Consider the following 21,068-nt stretch of genomic DNA (forward strand, 5'->3'; position numbering starts at 1 on the left):
CCTTCCTGCCCTATTTCCCTGCCTCTCCTTCCTCCCTCTCCTTCCTCCCTCTCCTTCCTTCCTTCTTCCCTCCCTCTCGTTCCCTCCCTCTCCATCCCTCCCTCTCCTTCCCTGCCACCCCACCCTCTCCTTCCCTCCCTCTCTTTCCCTCCATCTGCTTCCCTCCATCTCCTTCCCTTCATCTCCTTCCTTCCCTCACCTTCCCTCCCTCTCTCCCCCTCACTCTCTCATTCCCTCTCCCTCCCTCTCCACTCCTCTCTCCTTCCCTCCCTCTCACCTTCCATCCTCTCTCCTTCCCTCCCTCTCTCCTTCCCTCCCACTCTCCTTCCCTTTTCTCTCTCCCTCCCACTCTCTCGCCTTCCTCCCTCTCTCCTTCCTCCATCTTTCCTTCCCTACCTCTCTCTTTGCCTCCCACTATCCTTCCTTACCCGGTCTCCGTCTCTCGCTCACTCCTTCCTCTCTCCTTCCCTCCCCTTCTCTACTTCCCTTCCCTGCCCTTCTTCCCTCCTCTCTCCTACCCTCCCTCTTCCCTTCCCTCCATCTCTCCTTCCCTCCCTCTCTCATTGAGTCGCTCTCACCCCTCTCCTACCCTCCCACTCCTTCCATACCTCCCCTCCCTCTCCTTCCCTCCCTCTCCTTCCCTCCCTCTCCTTCCCTCCCTCTCCTTCCCTCCCTTTCCCCTCCCTCTCCTTCCCTCCCTTCCATCTCCTTCCCTCCCTCTTCTTCCCTCCCTCTCCTTTCCTCCCTATCTCCATTCCTCCCTGTCTCCTCTCTCTCTCCTTCCTCTCTCGTTCCCTCCCTCTCTCCATCCCTTCCTCTATCCTTCCTCTCTCATTCCATCCCCTCTCCTCTCCCTCTCTCCTTCCCTCCCCTTCTCTCCTTCCCTCCCTCTCTCCTTCACTCCCTCTCTCCTTCCCTCCCTCTCTACTGCTTTCCCTATCTCCTGCCCCCTCTCCCACTCCCTCTCTCCTTCCCTCCCTCTCTCCTTCCTTCCCTCTCTCCTTCCTTCCCTCTCTCCTTCCCTCCCTCTCTCCTTCCCTCCCTCTCTCCTTCCCTCCCTCTCTCCTTACCTTCCTCTCTTTCCAACCCTTTCTCCTTCCCTCCCTCTCTCCTTACTCTCTCTTCCCTCTCACCTCCCTCTGCTTCCCTCCCTCCTTCCCTCCCATTATCCTCCCTCCCCTCTCTCTTCCCTCTCTCCTCCCTCTCCTTCCCTCCCTCCTTCCCTCCCTCTCTCCTTCCCACCCTCTCTACTCCCTCTCTCTTCCATCTTTCCACCCTCTCTCTTTCCCTCCTTCCCTGCCTCGATCCTTCCCTCCCTCTGTCCTTCTCTGTCCTTCCCTCCGTCTCTCCTTCCCTCACTCTCTCCTTCCCGCCCTAACTCCTTCCCTACCTAACCCCTCCCTCTTTCCTTCCCTCCCTCTCCTTCCATCCTTCTCTCCTTTGCTACTCTCTCCTTCCTCTCTCTCTCCTTCACTCCTCTCCTTCACTCTCTTCCCTCCCTCTCTCCTCCCCTCCCTCCCTCTTGTTCCCTCCCTCTCCCTCCCTCCTTCTCTCCCTCACTCCTTCCTGCCCTCCTTCCCTCCCTCTCCTTCCCTCACTCTCCTTCCCTCCCTCTCCTCCCTCCCTCTCCTTCCCCTCCCCATCCTTCGTTCCTTCTCCTTCCCTCCCTCTCCTTCCCTCCCTCTCCTTCCCTGCCTCCCCACCCTCTCCTTCCCTCCCTCTCTTTCCCTCCATCTGCTTCCCTCCATCTCCTTCCCTTCATCTCCTTCCTTCCTCAACTTCCCTCCCTCTCTCCCCTCACTCTCTCCTTCCCTCTCCCCTCCCACTCCACTCCCTCTCTCCTACCCTCCCTGTCACCTTCCCATCCTCTCTCCTTCCCTCCCTCTATACTTCCTCTCTCCTTCCCTCTCTCCTTCCTTACCTCTCTCCTTCCTTCCCTCTCTCTTTTCCTCCTTCTCTCTTTCCCTCCCTCTCTCTTTCCCTCCCTCTCTCCTTCCCTACCTCTCTCTTTCCCTCCCTCTCTCCTTCCCTACCTCTCTCCATCACTACCACCGTCCTTCCCTCACTCTCTCCTTCGTCGCTCTTTCTCCTACGCCCCCTCTCTTCCCTCCCTGTTTCCTTCCCTACCTCTCTCTTTCCGTCCCTCTCTGCTTGCTTCCACCTCCATCCCTCCCTCTATCCTTCCGTCCCTCACTCATTCCTCCCTCTCTACTGTCCTCCCTCTCTCCTTCCCACCCTCGCTACTCCCTCTCTCTTCCATCTCTCCACCCTCTCTCTTTCCTCCCTCCTTCCCTGCCTCTATCCTTCCCTCCCTCTGTCCTTCCTCTGTGCTTCCCTCCGTCTCTCTTCCCTCACTTTCTGATACCCTCCCTAACTCCTTCCCTCCCACTCTCCTTCCTCTCCTTCCATCCCTCTCTCCTTCGCTACCTCTCTCCTTCCTCTCTCCTTCCCTTTCTATCTCCTTCACTCCTCTCCTTTCCTCTCTTCCCTCCCTCTTCTCCTTCCCTCCCTCTATTCTTCCCTCCCTTTCCTTCCCTCCCTCCTTCCCACCCTCTAATCGTCCCTTCCTCTCCTCATTCCATCCCCTCTCCTCTCACTCTCTCCTTCCCTCCCACTCCTTCCATCCTTCTCTCCTTTGCTACCTCTCTCCCTTCCTTTCTCTCTCCTTCACTCCTCTACTTCCCTCTCTTCCCTCCCTCTCTCCTCCCCTCCCCTCCCTCTTGTACCCTCCCTCTCCCTCCTCCTTCTCTCCCTCACTCCTTCCTGCCCTCCTTCCCTCCCTCTCCTTCCCTCACTCTCCTTCCCTACCTCTCCTTTCCTCCCTCTCCTTCCTTCCTTCTCCTTCCCTCCCTCTCCTTCCCTCCCTCTCCTTCCCTCCCTCTCCTTTCCTGCCTCCCCACCCTCTCCTTCCCTCCCTCTCTTTCCCTCCATCTGCTTCCCTCCATCTCCTTCCCTTCATCTCCTTCCTTCCCTCAACTTCCCTCCTCTCTCCCCTCACTCTCTCCTTCCCTCTCCCCTCCCACTTCCACTCCCTCTCTCCTACCCTCCCTGTCACCTTCCCATCCTCTCTCCTTCCCTCCCTCTATACTTCCTCTCTCCTTCCCTCTCTCCTTCCTTACCTCTCTCCTTCCTTCCCTCTCTCTTTTCCTCCTTCTCTCTTTCCCTCCCTCTCTCTTCCCTCCCTCTCTCCTTCCTACCTCTCTCCTTTACTACCACCGTCCTTCCACACTCTCTCCTTTGTCGCTCTTTCTCCTTCGCCCCTCTCCTTCCCTCCCTCTTTTCCCTTCCCTACCTCTCTCTTTCCGTCCCTCTCTGCTTGCTTCCACCTCTCCAGCCCCTCCCTCTATCCTTCCTCCCCTCATTCCATCCCCTCTCCTCTCCCTCTCTCCATCCCTCCCCTTCTCTCCTTCCCTTCCTCTATCCTTCCGTCCCTCTCTCATTCCTCCCTCTCTACTGCCCTCCCTCTCTCCTGCCCCCTCTCTCCTTCCCTTCCTCTCTACTTTCCTCCTCTCTCCTTCCCCCCTCTCGCCTTCCCTCCCTCTCTCCTTCCCACCCCTCGCTACTTCCCTCTCTCTTCCCTCTCCACCATCTCTCTTTCCCTCCCTCCTTCCCTGCCTCTATCCTTCCCTCCCTCTGTCCTTCCTCTGTGCTTCCCTCCGTCTCTCCTTCCCTCACTTTCTGCTACCCTCCCTAACTCCTTCCCTCACACTCTCCTTCCTCTCCTTCCATCCCTCTCTCCTTCGCTACCTCTCTCCTTCCTCTCTCCTTTCCTTTCTCTCTCCTTCACTCCTCTCCTTTCCTCTCTTCCCTCCCTTTTTCCTTTCCTCCCTCTCTTCTTCCCTCCCTTTCCTTCCCTCCCTCCTTCCCACCCTCTAATCTTCCCTTCCTCTCTCATTCCATCCCCTCTCCTCTCCCTCTCTCCTTCCCTCCCCTTCTCTCCTTCCCTCCCTCTCTCTCTCCGTCCCCTCTCTCATTCCCTCCCTCTCTACTGCCCTCCCTCTCTCCTGCCCCCTCTCTCTTTTTCCATCCTCTATCCTTCCCTCCCTCTCTCCTTCCCTACCACCGTCCTTCCCTCTCTCTCTCCTTCGTCTCTCTCTCTCCTTCACCCCCTCTCCTTCCCTCCCTCTATCCTTCCCTACCTCTTTCTTTCTCTCCCTCTCTGCTTGCATCCCTCTATCCTTCCTCTCGCATTCCATCCCCTCTCGTCTCCCTCTCTCCTTTCCTCCCCTCCCACTCTCCTCCCCTCTCTCCTTCCCTCACTCTCTCCTTTCCTCCTCACCTTCCCTCCCTCTCCTTCCCTCCCTCTCCCCTCCCTCTCTCCTTCCCTCCCTCTCTGTTTCCCTCCCTATCTGTTTCCCCGCCATCTGTTTTTCCATCCCTCTCTCCTTCCCTCCCTCTTTCCTTCCCTCCCACACTCCTTCCCTTTTCTCTCTCCTTCCCACTCTCTCGCCTTCCCTCCTCTCTCCTTCCCTCCCTCTCCTTCCATCCTTCTCTCCTTTGCTACCTCTCTCCTTCACTCCTCTCCTTCCCTCTCTTCCTTCATCTCACCTCCCCTCCCCTCCCTCTTGTTCCCTCCCTCTCCCTCCCTCCTTCCTGCCCTATTTCCCTGCCTCTCCTTCCCTCCCTATCCTTCCCTCCCTCTCCTTCCTTCCTTCTCCTTCCCTCCCTCTCCTTCCCTCCCTCTCCTTCCTTCCCTCTCCTGCCCTGCCTCCCCACCCTCTCCTTCCCTCTTTCTCTTTCCCTCCATCTGCTTCCCTCCATCTCCTTCCCTTCATCTCCTTCCTTCCCTCACCCTTCCCTCCCTCTCTCCCCCTCACTCTCTCCTTCCCTCTCCCCTCCCTCTCCACTCCATCTCTCCTTCCCTCCTCTCCACCTTCCCATCCTCTCTCCTTCCCTTCCTCTATACTTCCTCTCTCCTTCCATCTCTCCTTCCTTCCCTCTCTCCTTTCCTTCCCTCTCTTCCCTCCCTCTCTCCTTCCCACCCTCTTTACTCACTCTCTCTTCCATCTCTCCACCCTCTCTCTTTCCCTCCTTCACTGCCTCGATCCTCCCCTTCCTCTGTCCTTCCTCTGTCCTTCCCTCTGTCTCTCCTTCCCTCACTCTCTCCGTTCCTCCCTAACTCCTTCCCTACATAACCCCTCCCTGTCTCCTTCCCTCCCTCTCCTTCCATCCTTCTCTCCTTTGCTACCTCTCTCCTTCCTCTCTCTCTCCTTCACTCCTCTCCTTCCCTCTCTTCCCTCCCTCTCTCCTCCCCTCCCCTCCCTCTTGTTCCCCTCCCTCTCCCTCCCTCCTCTTCTCTCCCTCACTCCTTCCTGCCCTATTTCCCTGCCTCTCCTTCCCTCCCTCTCCTTCCCTCCCTCTCCTTCCTTCCTTCTTCCCTCCCTCTCGTTCCCTCCCTCTCCATCCCTCCCTCTCCTTCCCTGCCACCCCACCCTCTCCTTCCCTCCCTCTCTTTCCTCCATCTGCTTCCCTCCATCTCCTTCCCTTCATCTCCTTCCTTCCCTCACCTTCCCTCCCTCTCTCCCCTCACTCTCTCATTCCCTCTCCCCTCCCTCTCACTCCCTCTCTCTTCCCTCCCTCTCACCTTCCCATCCTCTCTCCTTCCCTCCCTCTATACTTCCTCTCTCCTTCCCTCTCTCCTTCCTTCTCTCTCTCCTTCCTTCCCTATCTCTTTCCCTCCCTCTCTCTTTCCCTCCCTTTCTCCTTCCCTACCTCTCTCCTTCACTACCACCGTCCTTCCCTCACTCTCTCCTTCGTCGCTCTTTCTCCTTCGCCCCCTCTCCTTCCCTCCCTCTCCTTCCCTCTCTCTCCTTCACTCCTCTCCTTCCCTCTCTTCCCTCCCTCTCTCCTCCCCTCCCCTCCCTCTTGTTCCCTCCCTCTCCCTCCCACTCCTTCTCTCCCTCACTCCTTCCTGCCCTATTTCCCTGCCTCTCCTTCCCTCCCTCTCCTTCCCTCCCTCTCCTTCCTTCCTTCTTCCCTCCCTCTCGTTCCCTCCCTCTCCATCCCTCCCTCTCCTTCCCTGCCACCCCACCCTCTCCTTCCCTCCCTCTCTTTCCCTCCATCTGCTTCCCTCCATCTCCTTCCCTTCATCTCCTTCCTTCCCTCACCTTCCTCCCTCTCTCCCCTCACTCTCTCATTCCCTCTCCCCTCCCTCTCCACTCCCTCTCTCCTTCCCTCCCTCTCACCTTCCCATCCTCTCTCCTCCCCTCCCTCTATCCTTCCTCCCTCATTCCATCCCTCTCCTCTCCTCTCTCCATCACTCCCCTTCTCTCCTTCCTTCCTCTATCCTTCCGTCCCTCTCTCATTCCTCCCTCTCTACTGCCCTCCTCTCTCTCCTGCCCCCCTCTCTCCTTCCCTTCCTCTCTACTTCCCTCCCTCTCTCCTTCCCCCCTCTCTCCTTCCCTCCCTCTCTCCTTCCACCCTCGCTACTCCCTCTCTCTTCCCTCTCCACCATCTCTCTTTCCCTCCCTCCTTCCCCTGCCTCTATCCTTCCCTCCCTCTGTCCTTCCTCTGTGCTTCCCTCCGTCTCTCCTTCCCTCACTTTCTGCTACCCTCCCTAACTCCTTCCCTCACACTCTCCTTCCTCTCCTTCCATCCCTCTCTCCTTCGCTACCTCTCTCCTTCCTCTCTCCTTTCCTTTCTCTCTCCTTCACTCCTCTCCTTTCCTCTCTTCCTCCCTCTCTCCTTTCCTCCCTCTCTTCTTCCCTCCCTTTCCTTCCCTCCCTCCTTCCCACCTCTAATCTTCCCTTCCTCTCTCATTCCATCCCCTCTCCTCTCCCTCTCTCCTTCCCTCCCCTTCTCTCCTTCCCTCCCTCTCTCCTTCCGTCCCTCTCTCATTCCCTCCCTCTCTACTGCCCTCCCTCTCTCCTGCCCCCTCTCTCTTTCCATCCTCTATCCTTCCCTCCCTCTCTCCTTCCCTACCACCGTCCTTCCCTCTCTCTCTCCTTCGTCTCTCTCTCTCTTTCACCCCCTCTCCTTCCCTCCCTCTATCCTTCCCTACCTCTTTCTTTCTCTCCCTCTCTGCTTGCATCCCTCTATCCTTCCTCTCGCATTCCATCCCCTCTCGTCTCCCTCTCTCCTTTCCTCCCCTCCCACTCTCCTCCCCTCTCCCCTCCCTCTCTCCTTCCCTCACTCTCTCCTTTCCTCCCTCACCTTCCCTCCCTCTCCTTCCCTCCCTCTCCCCTCCCTCTCTCCTTCCCTCCTCCTCTGTTTCCCTCCCTATCTGTTTCCCGCCATCTGTTTTTCCATCCCTCTCTCCTTCCCTCCCTCTTTCCTTCCCTCCCACACTCCTTCCCTTTTCTCTCTCCTTCCCACTCTCTCGCCTTCCCTCCCTCTCTCCTTCCCTCCCTCTCCTTCCATCCTTCTCTCCTTTGCTACCCTCTCTCCTTCACTCCTCTCCTTCCCTCTCTTCCCTTCATCTCACCTCCCCTCCCCTCCCTCTTGTTCCCTCCCTCTCCCTCCCTCCTTCCTGCCCTATTTTCCCTGCCTCTCCTTCCCTCCCTCTCCTTCCCTCCCTCTCCTTCCTTCCTTCTCCTTCCCTCCCTCTCCTTCCCTCCCTCTCCTTCCTTCCCTCTCCTGCCCTGCCTCCCCACCCTCTCCTTCCTCTTTCTCTTTCCCTCCATCTGCTTCCCTCCATCTCCTTCCCATCATCTCCTTCCTTCCCTCACCTTCCCTCCCTCTCTCCCCTCACTCTCTCCTTCCCTCTCCCCTCCCTCTCCACTCCATCTCTCCTTCCCTCCCTCTCACCTTCCCATCCTCTCTCCTTCCCTTCCTCTATACTTCCTCTCTCCTTCCATCTCTCCTTCCTTCCCTCTCTCCTTTCCTTCCCTCTCTTCCCTCCCTCTCTCCTTCCCACCCTCTTTACTCACTCTCTCTTCCATCTCTCCACCCTCTCTCTTTCCCTCCTTCACTGCCTCGATCCTCCCCTTCCTCTGTCCTTCCTCTGTCCTTCCCTCCGTCTCTCCTTCCTCACTCTCTCCGTTCTCCCTAACTCCTTCCCTACATAACCCCTCCCTGTCTCCTTCCCTCCCTCTCCTTCCATCCTTCTCTCCTTTGCTACCTCTCTCCTTCCTCTCTCTCTCCTTCACTCCTCTCCTTCCCTCTCTTCCCTCCCTCTCTCCTCCCCTCCCCTCCCTCTTGTTCCCTCCCTCTCCCTCCCTCCTTCTCTCCCTCACTCCTTCCTGCCCTATTCCCTGCCTCTCCTTCCCTCCCTCTCCTTCCCTCCCTCTCCTTCCTTCCTTCTTCCCTCCCTCTCGTTCCCTCCCTCTCCATCCCTCCCTCTCCTTCCCTGCCCACCCCCACCCTCTCCTTCCCTCCCTCTCTTTCCCTCCATCTGCTTCCCTCCATCTCCTTCCCTTCATCTCCTTCCTTCCCTCACCTTCCCTCCCTCTCTCCCCTCACTCTCTCATTCCCCTCTCCCCTCCTCTCCACTCCCTCTCTCCTTCCCTCCCTCTCACCTTCCCATCCTCTCTCCTTCCCTCCCTCTATACTTCCTCTCTCCTTCCCTCTCTCCTTCCTTCTCTCTCTCCTTCCTTCCCTATCTCTTTCCCTCCCTCTCTCTTTCCCTCCCTCTCTCCTTCCCTACCTCTCTCCTTCACTACCACCGTCCTTCCCTCACTCTCTCCTTCGTCGCTCTTTCTCCTTCGCCCCCTCTCCTTCCCTCCCTCTCCTTCCCTCTCTCTCCTTCACTCCTCTCCTTCCCTCTCTTCCCTCCCTCTCTCCTCCCCTCCCCTCCCTCTTGTTCCCTCCCTCTCCCTCCCTCCTTCTCTCCCTCACTCCTTCCTGCCCTATTTCCCTGCCTCTCCTTCCCTCCCTCTCCTTCCCTCCCTCTCCTTCCCCTCCCCATCCTTCCTTCCTTCTCCTTCCCTCCCTCTCCTTCCCTCCCTCTCCTTCCCTGCCTCCCCACCCTCTCCTTCCCTCCCTCTCTTTCCCTCCATCTGCTTCCCTCCATCTCCTTCCCTTCATCTCCTTCCTTCCCTCAACTTCCCTCCCTCTCTCCCCTCACTCTCTCCTTCCCTCTCCCCTCCCACTCCACTCCCTCTCTCCTACCCTCCCTGTCACCTTCCCATCCTCTCTCCTTCCCTCCCTCTATACTTCCTCTCTCCTTCCCTCTCTCCTTCCTTCCCTCTCTCCTTCCTTCCCTCTCTCCTTCCCTCCTTCTCTCTTTCCCTCCCTCTCTCTTTCCCTCCCTCTCTCCTTCCCTACCTCTCTCCTTCACTACCACCGTCCTTCCCTCACTCTCTCCTTCGTCGCTCTTTCTCCTACGCCCCCTCTCCTTCCCTCCCTGTTTCCTTCCCTACCTCTCTCTTTCCGTCCCTCTCTGCTTGCTTCCACCTCTCCATCCCTCCCTCTATCCTTCCGTCCCTCACTCATTCCTCCCTCTCTACTGTCCTCCCTCTCTCCTTCCCACCCTCGCTACTCCCTCTCTCTTCCATCTCTCCACCCTCTCTCTTTCCCTCCCTCCTTCCCTGCCTCTATCCTTCCCTCCCTCTGTCCTTCCTCTGTGCTTCCCTCCGTCTCTCCTTCCCTCACTTTCTGATACCCTCCCTAACTCCTTCCCTCCCACTCTCCTTCCTCTCCTTCCATCCCTCTCTCCTTCGTTACCTCTCTCCTTCCTCTCTCCTTCCCTTTCTATCTCCTTCACTCCTCTCCTTTCCTCACTTCCCTCCCTCTCTCCTTCCCTCCCTCTATTCTTCCCTCCCTTTCCTTCCCTCCCTCCTTCCCACCCTCTAATCGTCCCTTCCTCTCTCATTCCATCCCCTCTCCTCTCACTCTCTCCTTCCCTCCCACTCCTTCCATCCTTCTCTCCTTTGCTACCTCTCTCCTTCCTTTCTCTCTCCTTCACTCCTCTACTTCCCTCTCTTCCCTCCCTCTCTCCTCCCCTCCCCTCCCTCTTGTACCCTCCCTCTCCCTCCCTCCTTCTCTCCCTCACTCCTTCCTGCCCTCCTTCCCTCCCTCTCCTTCCCTCACTCTCCTTCCCTACCTCTCCTTTCCTCCCTCTCCTTCCTTCCTTCTCCTTCCCTCCCTCTCCTTCCCTCCCTCTCCTTCCCTCCCTCTCCTTTCCTGCCTCCCCACCCTCTCCTTCCCTCCCTCTCTTTCCCTCCATCTGCTTCCCTCCATCTCCTTCCCTTCATCTCCTTCCTTCCCTCAACTTCCCTCCCTCTCTCCCCTCACTCTCTCCTTCCCTCTCCCCTCCCACTCCACTCCCTCTCTCCTACCCTCCATGTCACCTTCCCATCCTCTCTCCTTCCCTCCCTCTATACTTCCTCTCTCCTTCCCTCTCTCCTTCCTTACCTCTCTCCTTCCTTCCCTCTCTCTTTTCCTCCTTCTCTCTTTCCCTCCCTCTCTCTTTCCCTCCCTCTCTCCTTCCCTACCTCTCTCCTTTACTACCACCGTCCTTCCCACACTCTCTCCTTCGTCGCTCTTTCTCCTTCGCCCCTCTCCTTCCCTCCCTCTTTCCTTCCCTACCTCTCTCTTTCCGTCCCTCTCTGCTTGCTTCCACCTCTCCATCCCTCCCTCTATCCTTCCTCCCTCATTCCATCTCCTCTCCTCTCCCTCTCTCCATCCCTCCCCTTCTCTCCTTCCCTTCCTCGATCCTTCCGTCCCTCTCTCATTCCTCCCTCTCTACTGCCCTCCCTCTCTCCTGCCCCCTCTCTCCTTCCCTTCCTCTCTACTTCCCTCCCTCTCTCCTTCCCCCCTCTCTCCTTCCCTCCCTCTCTCCTTCCCACCCTCGCTACTCCCTCTCTCTTCCCTCTCCACCATCTCTCTTTCCCTCCCTCCTTCCCTGCCTCTATCCTTCCCTCCCTCTGTCCTTCCTCTGTGCTTCCCTCCGCCTCTCCTTCCCTCACTTTCTGCTACCCTCCCTAACTCCTTCCCTCACACTCTCCTTCCTCTCCTTCCATCCCTCTCTCCTTCGCTACCTCTCTCCTTCCTCTCTCCTTTCCTTTCTCTCTCCTTCACTCCTCTCCTTTCCTCTCTTCCCTCCCTCTCTCCTTTCCTCCCTCTCTTCTTCCCTCCCTTTCCTTCCCTCCCTTCTTCCCACCCTCTAATCTTCCCTTCCTCTCTCATTCCTTCCCCTCTCCTCTCCCTCTCTCCTTCCCTCCCCTTCTCTCCTTCCCTCCCTCTCTCCTTCCGTCCCTCTCTCATTCCCTCCCTCTCTACTGCCCTCCCTCTCTCCTGCCCCCTCTCTCTTTTCCATCCTCTATCCTTCCCTCCCTCTCTCCTTCCCTACCACCGTCCTTCCCTCTCTCTCTCCTTCGTCTCTTTCTCTCCTTCACCCCCTCTCCTTCCCTCCCTCTATCCTTCCCTACCTCTTTCTTTCTCTCCCTCTCTGCTTGCATCCCTCTATCCTTCCTCTCGCATTCCATCCCCTCTCGTCTCCCTCTCTCCTTCCCTCCCCTCCCACTCTCCTTCCCTCTCCCCTCCCTCTCTCCTTCCCTCACTCTCTCCTTTCCTCCCAAACCTCTCTCCTTCCCTCACTCTCCTTTCCTCCCTCAACTTCCCTCCCTCTCCTTCCCTCCCTCTCCCCTCCCTTTCTCCTTCCCTCCCTCTCTCCTTCCTCTCTCTTCCCTCTCACCTCCCTCTGCTTCCCTCCCTCCTTCCCTCCCATTATCCTCCCTCCCTCTCTCTTCCCTCTCTCCTCCCTCTCCTTCCCTCCCTCCTTCCCTCCCTCTCTCCTTCCGACCCTCTCTACTCCCTCTCTCTTCCATCTTTCCACCCTCTCTCTTTCCCTCCTTCCCTGCCTCGATCCTTCCCTCCCTCTGTCCTTCCTCTGTCCTTCCCTCCGTCTCTCCTTTCCTCACTCTCTCCTTCCCGCCCTAACTCCTTCCCTACCTAACCCCTCCCTCTTTCCTTCCCTCCCTCTCCTTCCATCCTTCTCTCCTTTGCTACCTCTCTCCTTCCTCTCTCTCTCCTTCACTCCTCTCCTTCACTCTCTTCCCTCCCTCTCTCCTCCCCTCCCCTCCCTCTTGTTCCCTCCCTCTCCCTCCCTCCTTCTCTCCCTCACTCCTTCCTGCCCTCCTTCCCTCCCTCTCCTTCCCTCACTCTCCTTCCCTCCCTCTCCTTCCCTCCCTCTCCTTCCCCTCCCCATCCTTCCTTCCTTCTCCTTCCCTCCCTCTCCTTCCCTCCCTCTCCTTCCCCTCCCCATCCTTCCTTCCTTCTCCTTCCTTCCCTCAACTTCCCTCCCTCTCTCCCCTCACTCTCTCCTTCCCTCTCCCCTCCCACTCCACTCCCTCTCTCCTACCCTCCCTGTCACCTTCCCATCCTCTCTCCTTCCCTCCCTCTATACTTCCTCTCTCCTTCCCTCTCTCCTTCCTTCCCTCTCTCCTTCCTTCCCTCTCTCCTTCCCTCCTTCTCTCTTTCCCTCCCTCTCTCTTTCCCTCCCTCTCTCCTTCCCTACCTCTCTCCTTCACTACCACCGTCCTTCCCTCACTCTCTCCTTCGTCGCTCTTTCTCCTACGCCCCCTCTCCTTCCCTCCCTGTTTCCTTCCCTACCTCTCTCTTTCCGTCCCTCTCTGCTTGCTTCCACCTCTCCATCCCTCCCTCTATCCTTCCGTCCCTCACTCATTCCTCCCTCTCTACTGTCCTCCCTCTCTCCTTCCCACCCTCGCTACTCCCTCTCTCTTCCATCTCTCCACCCTCTTCTTTCCCTCCCTCCTTCCCTGCCTCTATCCTTCCCTCCCTCTGTCCTTCCTCTGTGCTTCCCTCCGTCTCTCCTTCCCTCACTTTCTGATACCCTCCCTAACTCCTTCCCTCCCACTCTCCTTCCTCTCCTTCCATCCCTCTCTCCTTCGTTACCTCTCTCCTTCCTCTCTCCTTCCCTTTCTATCTCCTTCACTCCTCTCCTTTCCTCACTTCCCTCCCTCTCTCCTTCCCTCCCTCTATTCTTCCCTCCCTTTCCTTCCCTCCCTCCTTCCCACCCTCTAATCGTCCCTTCCTCTCTCATTCCATCCCCTCTCCTCTCACTCTCTCCTTCCCTCCCACTCCTTCCATCCTTCTCTCCTTTGCTACCTCTCTCCTTCCTTTCTCTCTCCTTCACTCCTCTACTTCCCTCTCTTCCCTCCCTCTCTCCTCCCCTCCCCTCCCTCTTGTACCCTCCCTCTCCCTCCCTCCTTCTCTCCCTCACTCCTTCCTGCCCTCCTTCCCTCCCTCTCCTTCCCTCACTCTCCTTCCCTACCTCTCCTTTCCTCCCTCTCCTTCCCTCCCTCTCCTTCCCTCCCTCTCCTTCCCTCCCTCTCCTTTCCTGCCTCCCCACCCTCTCCTTCCCTCCCTCTCTTTCCCTCCATCTGCTTCCCTCCATCTCCTTCCCTTCATCTCCTTCCTTCCCTCAACTTCCCTCCCTCTCTCCCCTCACTCTCTCCTTCCCTCTCCCCTCCCACTCCACTCCCTCTCTCCTACCCTCCCTGTCACCTTCCCATCCTCTCTCCTTCCCTCCCTCTATACTTCCTCTCTCCTTCCCTCTCTCCTTCCTTACCTCTCTCCTTCCTTCCCTCTCTCTTTTCCTCCTTCTCTCTTTCCCTCCCTCTCTCTTTCCCTCCCTCTCTCCTTCCCTACCTCTCTCCTTTACTACCACCGTCCTTCCCACACTCTCTCCTTCGTCGCTCTTTCTCCTTCGCCCCTCTCCTTCCCTCCCTCTTTCCTTCCCTACCTCTCTCTTTCCGTCCCTCTCTGCTTGCTTCCACCTCTCCAGCCCTCCCTCTATCCTTCCTCCCTCATTCCATCCCCTCTCCTCTCCCTCTCTCCATCCCTCCCCTTCTCTCCTTCCCTTCCTCGATCCTTCCGTCCCTCTCTCATTCCTCCCTCTCTACTGCCCTCCCTCTCTCCTGCCCCCTCTCTCCTTCCCTTCCTCTCTACTTCCCTCCCTCTCTCCTTCCCCCCTCTCTCCTTCCCTCCCTCTCTCCTTCCCACCCTCGCTACTCCCTCTCTCTTCCCTCTCCACCATCTCTCTTTCCCTCCCTCCTTCCCTGCCTCTATCCTTCCCTCCCTCTGTCCTTCCTCTGTGCTTCCCTCCGTCTCTCCTTCCCTCACATTCTGCTACCCTCCCTAACTCCTTCCCTCACACTCTCCTTCCTCTCCTTCCATCCCTCTCTCCTTCGCTACCTCTCTCCTTCCTCTCTCCTTTCCTTTCTCTCTCCTTCACTCCCTTTCCTTCCCTCCCTCCTTCCCACCCTCTAATCTTCCCTTCCTCTCTCATTCCATCCCCTCTCCTCTCCCTCTCTCCTTCCCTCCCCTTCTCTCCTTCCCTCCCTTTCTCCTTCCGTCCCTCTCTCATTCCCTCCCTCTCTACTGCCCTCCCTCTCTCCTGCCCCCTCTCTCTTTTCCATCCTCTATCCTTCCCTCCCTCTCTCCTTCCCTACCACCGTCCTTCCCTCTCTCTCTCCTTCGTCTCTTTCTCTCCTTCACCCCCTCTCCTTCCCTCCCTCTATCCTTCCCTACCTCTTTCTTTCTCTCCCTCTCTGCTTGCATCCCTCTATCCTTCCTCTCGCATTCCATCCCCTCTCGTCTCCCTCTCTCCTTCCCTCCCCTCCCACTCTCCTTCCCTCTCCCCTCCCTCTCTCCTTCCCTCACTCTCTCCTTTCCTCCCAAACCTCTCTCCTTCCCTCACTCTCCTTTCCTCCCTCAACTTCGCTCCCTCTCCTTCCCTCCCTCTCCCCTCCCTCTCTCCTTCCCTCCCTCTCTGTTTCCCTCCCTATCAGTTTCCCGCCATCTGTTTTTCCATCCCTCTCTCCTTCCCTCCCTCTTTCCTTCCCTCCCACACTCCTTCCCTTTTCTCTCTCCTTCCCACTCTCTCGCCTTCCCTCCCTCTCTCCTTCCCTCTCTCTCCTTCCATCCTTCTCTCCTTTGCTACCTCTCTCCTTCCTCTCTCTCTCCTTCACTCCTCTCCTTCCCTCTCTTCCCTTCATCTCACCTCCCCTCCCCTCCCTCTTGTTCCCTCCCTCTCCCTCCCTCCTTCCTGCCCTATTTCCCTGCCTCTCCTTCCCTCCCTCACCTTCCCTCCCTCTCCTTCCTTCCTTCTCCTTCCCTCCCTCTCCTTCCCTCCCTCTCCTTCCCTCCCTCTCCTGCCCTGCCTCCCCACCCTCTCCTTCCCTCTTTCTCTTTCCCTCCATCTGCTTCCCTCCATCTCCTTCCCTTCATCTCCTTCCTTCCCTCACCTTCCCTCCCTCTCTCCCCTCACTCTCTCCTTCCCTCTCCCCTCCCTCTCCACTCCATCTCTCCTTCCCTCCCTCTCACCTTCCCATCCTCTCTCCTTCCCTTCCTCTATACTTCCTCTCTCCTTCCATCTCTCCTTCCTTCCCTCTCTCCTTTCCTTCCCTCTCGTCCCTCCCTCTCTCCTTCCCACCATCTTTACTCCCTCTCTCTTCCATCTCTCCACCCTCTCTCTTTCCCTCCTTCACTGCCTCGATCCTCCCCTTCCTCTGTCCTTCCTCTGTCCTTCCCTCCGTCTCTCCTTCCCTCACTCTCTCCGTTCCTCCCTAACTCCTTCCCTACATAACCCCTCCCTGTCTCCTTCCCTCCCTCTCCTTCCATCCTTCTCTCCTTTGCTACCTCTCTCCTTCCTCTCTCTCTCCTTCACTCCTCTCCTTCCCTCTCTTCCCTCCCTCTCTCCTCCCCTCACCTCCCTCTTGTTCCCTCCCTCTCCCTCCCTCCTTCTCTCCCTCACTCCTTCCTGCCCTATTTCCCTGCCTCTCCTTCCCTCCCTCTCCTTCCCTCCCTCTCCTTCCTTCCTTCTTCCCTCCCTCTCGTTCCCTCCCTCTCAATCCCTCCCTCTCCTTCCCTGCCACCCCACCCTCTCCTTCCCTCCCTCTCTTTCCCTCCATCTGCTTCCCTCCATCTCCTTCCCTTCATCTCCTTCCTTCCCTCACCTTCCCTCCCTCTCTCCCCTCACTCTCTCATTCCCTCTCCCCTCCCTCTCCACTCCCTCTCTCCTTCCCTCCCTCTCACCTTCCCATCCTCTCTCCTTCTCTCCCTCTATACTTCCTCTCTCCTTCCCTCTCTCCTTCCTTCTCTCTCTCCTTCCTTCCCTATCTCTTTCCCTCCCTCTCTCTTTCCCTCCCTCTCTCCTTCCCTACCTCTCTCCTTCACTACCACCGTCCTTCCCTCACTCTCTCCTTCGTCGCTCTTTCTCCTTCGCCCCCTCTCCTTCCCTCCCTCCCCTTCCCTCCCTCTCCTTCCCTCCCTCTCCTTCCCTCCCTCTCCTTCCCTCCCCTCCATCTCCTTCCCTCCCTCTTCTTCCCTCCCTCTCCTTTCCTCCCTATCTCCATTCCTCCCTGTCTCCTCTCTCTCTCCTTCCTCTCTCGTTCCCTCCCTCTCTCCATCCCTCCCTCTCTCCTTCCTCTCTCATTCCATCCCCTCTCCTCTCCCTCTCTTCTTCCCTCCATCTCTCCTTCACTCCCACTCTCCTTCCCTCCCTATCTACTGCTTTCCCTATCTCCTGCCCCCTCTCCCCACTCCCTCTCCTTCCCTCCCTCTCTCCTTCCCTCCCTCTCTCCTTCCCTCCCTCTCTCCTTCCCTCCGTCTCTCCCTCCCTCCTTACCTCCCTCTCCTTCCAACCCTTTCTCCTTCCCTCCCTCTCTCCTTCCTCTCTCTTCCCTCTCTCCTCTCTCTCTTTCCCTCCCTCCTTCCCTCCCACTATCCTTCCCTCCCTCTCTCCTTCCTCTCTCTTCCCTCTCTCCTCCCTCTCCTTCCCTCTCCATCCCTCCCGCTCCTTCCCTCGCTCTCCTTCCCTCCCTCTCCCCTGCCTCTCTCCTTCCCTCCATCTCTCCTTCCCTCCCTCTCTCCTTCCCTCCCTCTCTCCTTCCCTCCCACCATCCTTCCCTCACTCTCCGTCTCTCCCTCTCATTCCCCTCTCTCCTTCCCTCCTTCCCTCCCTCTCGACTGCCCTCCCTCTCTCTTTCCCTCCCTCTCTCCTTGCCTCCCTCTCTCCTTGCCTCCCTCTCTCCTTCCCTCCCTCTCTCCTTCCCTCCCTCTCTCCTTCCCTCCCTCTCTCCTTCCCTCCCTCTCTTTCCCTCCCTCTGTCCTTCCCTCCCTCTCTCTTTCCCTCCCTCTCTCCTTTCCTCCTTTAATTCCTTCCCTCTCTCCTTCCCTTCCTCTGTCCTCCCCTCCCTCTGTCCTCCCCTCCCTCTGTCCTCCCGTCCCTCTCTCTTTGCCTCCCTCTCTCCTGTCCTCCCTCTCTCCTGCCCTCCCTCTCTCCTGCCCCTCTCTCCTTCCCTCCCTCTCTCATTCCCTCCCTCTCTCCTTCCCTCCCTCTCTTCTTCCATCCCTCTCTCCTTCCCTCCCTCTCTCCTTCCATCCCTTGCTCCTTCACTCCCTCTCTCCTTCCCTCCATAACTCCTTCCTCTGTCCTTCCCTCTCTCTCTCCTTCCCTCATCTAGATCCCACCTCACCTTCCCTCTCTCCCCTCCCTCTCTCGTTCCATCCCTCTCCTTCCCTGCCACTCTCCTTCACTCCCTCTCCTACCCTCCCCTCCATCTTCCCTCCCTCTCTTTCCATCCCTCCTTCTCTCCCCACCTTCCATCCCTCCTTCCCTCCCACTCCTTCCCTACCTCCCCTTCCTCTCCGTCCCTCCCTCACCTTCCCTCCCTCTCCTTCCCTCCCTCTCCCCTCCCTCTCTCCTTCCCTCCCTCTCTGTTTCCCTCCCTTCCTGTTTCCCGCCATCTTTTTTCCATCCCTCTCTCCTTCCCTCCCTCTCTCTTTCCCTCCTACTCTCCTTCCCTTTTCTCTCTCCTTCCCACTCTCTCGCCTTCCCTCCCTCTCTCCTTCCCTCCACCTTTCCTTCCCTACCTCTCTCTTTGCCTCCCGCTCTCCTTCCTTACCTGTCTCCGTCCCTCGCTCACTCTTTCCTCTCTCCTTCCCTCCCCTTCTCTACTTCCCTCCCCTGCCCTTCTCTCCTTCCCTCACTCTCTCCTACCCTCCCTCTACCCTTCCCTCCCTCTCTCTCCTCCCTCTCTCATTGACTCGCTCTCCCCTCTGCTCCCTCTCCTACCCTCCCACTCCTTCCATACCTCCCCTCCCTCACCTTCCCTCCCTCTCCTTCACTCCCTCTCCCCTCCCTCTCCTTCCCTCCCCTCCATCTCCTTCCCTCCCACTTCTTCCCTCCCTCTCCTTTCTTCCCTATCTCCATTCCTCCCTGTCTCATCTCTCTCTCCTTCCTCTCTCGTTGCCTCCCTCTCTCCATCCCTCCCTCTATCCTTCCTCTCTCATTCCATCCCCTCTCCTCTCCCGCTCTCCTTCCCTCCCTCTCTCCTTCACTACCACTCTCCTTCCCTCCCTCTCTACTGCTTTCCCTATCTCCTGCCCCCTCTCCCCACTCCCTCTCTCCTTCCCTCCCGCTCTCCTTCCCTCCCTCTCTCCTTCCCTCCCTCTCTCCTTCCTCTCCCTTCCCTCTCTCCTCCCTCTCTTTCCCTCCCTCCTTCCCTCCCACTATCCTTCCCTCCCTCTCTCCTTCCTCTCTCTTCCCTCTCTCCTTCCTCTCCTTCCCTCTCCTTCCCTCGCTCTCCTTCCCTGCCTCTCCTTCCCTCCCTCTCCTGCCCTCCCTCTCTCCTTCCCTCCCTCTGCCCCCTCCCTCTCCTTCCCTGCCTCTCTCCTTCCCTCCATCTCTCCTTCCCTCCCTCTCTCCTTTCCTTCCCTCTCTTCCCTCCCTCTCTCCTTCCCACCCTCTTTACTCCCTCTCTCTTCCATCTCTCCACCCTCTCTCTTTCCCTCCTTCACTGCCTCGATCCTCCCCTTCCTCTGTCCTTCCTGTCCTTCCCTCCGTCTCTCCTTCCCTCACTCTCTCCGTTCCTCCCTAACTCCTTCCCTACATAACCCCTCCCTGTCTCCTTCCCTCCCTCTCCTTCCATCCTTCTCTCCTTTGCTACCTCTCTCCTTCCTCTCTCTCTCCTTCACTCCTCTCCTTCCCTCTCTTCCCTCCCTCTCTCCTCCCCTCCCCTCCCTCTTGTTCCCTCCCTCTCCCTCCTTCCTTCTCTCCCTCACTCCTTCCTGCCCTATTTCCCTGCCTCTCCTTCCCTCCCTCTCCTTCCCTCCTTCCCTCCCTCTCCTTCCCTCCCTCTCCTTCCCTCCCTCTCCTTCCTTCCTTCTCCTTCCCTCCCTCTCGTTCCCTCCCTCTCCATCCCTCCCTCTCCTTCCCTGCCACCCCACCCTCTCCTTCCCTCCCTCTCTTTCCCTCCATCTGCTTCCCTCCATCTCCTTCCCTTCATCTCCTTCCTTCCCTCACCTTCCCTCCCTCTCTCCCCTCACTCTCTCCTTCCCTCTCCCCTCCCTCTCCACTCCCTCTCTCATTCCCTCCCTCTCACCTTCCCATCATCTCTCCTTCCCTCCCTCTATACTTCCTCTCTCCTTCCCTCTCTCCTTCCCTCTCTCCTTCCTTCCCTATCTCTTTCCCTCCCTCTCTCTTTCCCTCCCTCTCTCCTTCCCTACATCTCTCCTTCACTACCACCGTCCTTCGCTCACTCTCTCCTTCGTCTCTCTTTCTCCTTCGCCCCCTCTCCTATCCTCCTTCTTTCCTTCCCTACCTCTCTCTTTCCATCCCTCTCTCCTTCGCTACCTCTCTCCTTCCTCTCTCCTTCCCTTTCTCTCTCCTTCACTCCTCTCCTTTCCTCTCTTCCCTCCCTCTCTCCATCCCTCCCTCTATCCTTCCTCTCTCATTCCATCCCCTCTCCTCCCCTTCTCTCCTTCCCTCCCTCTCTCCTTCCGTACCTCTCTCATTCCTCCCTCTCTACTGCCCTCCCTCTCTCCTGCCCCCTCTCTCCTTCCCTTCCTCTCTCCTTCCCTTCCTCTCTCCTTCCCTCCCTCTCTCCTTCCCTCCCTCTCTCCTTCCCCCCCTCTCTCCTTCCCTCCCTCTCTCCTTCCCACCATCTCTACTCCCTCTCTCTTCCATCTCTCCACCCTCTCTCTTTCCCTCCCTCCTTCCCTGCCTCTATCCTTCCCTCCCTCTGTCCTTCCTCTGTGCTTCCCTCCGTCTCTCCTTCCCTCACTTTCTTCTACCCTCCCTAACTCCTTCCCTCCCACTCTCCTTCCTCTCCTTCCATCCCTCTCTCCTTCGCTACCTCTCTCCTTCCTCTCTCCTTCCCTTTCTCTCTCCTTCACTCCTCTCCTTTTCTCTCTTCCCTCCCTCTCTCCTTCCCTCCCTCTCTTTCCTTCCATCCCTCCTACCCACCCTCTAATCTTCCCTTCCTCTCTCATTCCATCCCCTCTCCTCTCCCTCTCTCCTTCCCTCCCCTTCTTTTCTTCCCTCCCTCTCTCCTTCCGTCCCTCTCTCATTCCCTCCCTCTCTACTGCCCTCCCTCTCTCCTGCCCCCTCTCTCCTTCCCTACCTCTCTCCTTCCCTACCACCGTCCTTCCATCACTCTCTCCTTCGTCGCTCTCTCTCCTTCACCCCCTCTCCTTCCCTCCCTCTATCCTTCCCTACCTCTTTCTTTCTCTCCCTCTCTGCTTGCTTCCCTCTATCCTTCCTCTCGCATTCCATCACCTCTCGTCTCCCTCTCTCCTTTCCTCCCCTCGCTCTCCTTCCCTCCCCTCGCACTCTCCTTCCCTCTCCCCTCCCTCTCTGCTTCCCTCACTCTCTCCTTTCCTTCAAAACCTCTCGCCTTCCCTCCCTCTCCTTTCCTCCATCACCTTCCCTCCCTCTCCTTCCCTCCCTCTCCCCTCCCACTCTCCTTCCCTCCCTCTCTGTTTCCCTCCCTAGCTGTTCCCCGCCATCTGTTTTTCCATCCCTCTCTCCTTCCCTCCCTCTCTCCTTCCGTCCCTCTCTCATTCCCTCCCTCTCTACTGCCCTCCCTCTCTCCTGCCCCCTCCCTCCTTCCCTTCCTCTCTCCTTCCCTCCCTCTCTCCTTCCCTACCACCGTCCTTGCCTCTCTCTCTCCTTCGTCGCTCTCTCTCCTTCACCCCCTCTCCTTCCCTCCCTCTATCCTTCCCTACCTCTTTCTTTCTCTCCCTCTCTGCTTGCTTCCCTCTATCCTTCCTCTCGCATTCCATCCCCTCTCGTCTCCCTCTCTCCTTTTCTCCCCACCCTCTCCTTCCCTCCCCTCCCACTCTCCTTCCATCTCCCCTCCCTCTCTCCTTCCCTCACTTTC

At 58.1% G+C, this 21,068-nt stretch overlaps 1 protein-coding gene across 1 annotated transcript; it reads right to left on the reverse strand.

The window, feature by feature from the left end:
- Window positions 1–8,499: 8,499 nt before the first annotated feature.
- On the reverse strand, window positions 8,500–20,461 carry LOC138750116 (octapeptide-repeat protein T2-like; the record flags this gene model as incomplete). Its single annotated transcript, XM_069912250.1, has 4 exons — window positions 20,405–20,461; window positions 14,060–14,128; window positions 10,858–10,894; window positions 8,500–8,522 (listed from the first exon to the last, which is right to left on the reverse strand). Coding segments are annotated over exons 1-4 (186 nt in total), but the record flags the coding sequence as incomplete, so codon positions are not given.
- Between the last annotated feature and the right edge of the window lie 607 nt (window positions 20,462–21,068).

The sequence above is a fragment of the Narcine bancroftii genome (genome assembly GCF_036971445.1).
Source record: "Narcine bancroftii isolate sNarBan1 chromosome 8 unlocalized genomic scaffold, sNarBan1.hap1 SUPER_8_unloc_2, whole genome shotgun sequence".
Taxonomy (NCBI): domain Eukaryota; kingdom Metazoa; phylum Chordata; class Chondrichthyes; order Torpediniformes; family Narcinidae; genus Narcine; species Narcine bancroftii.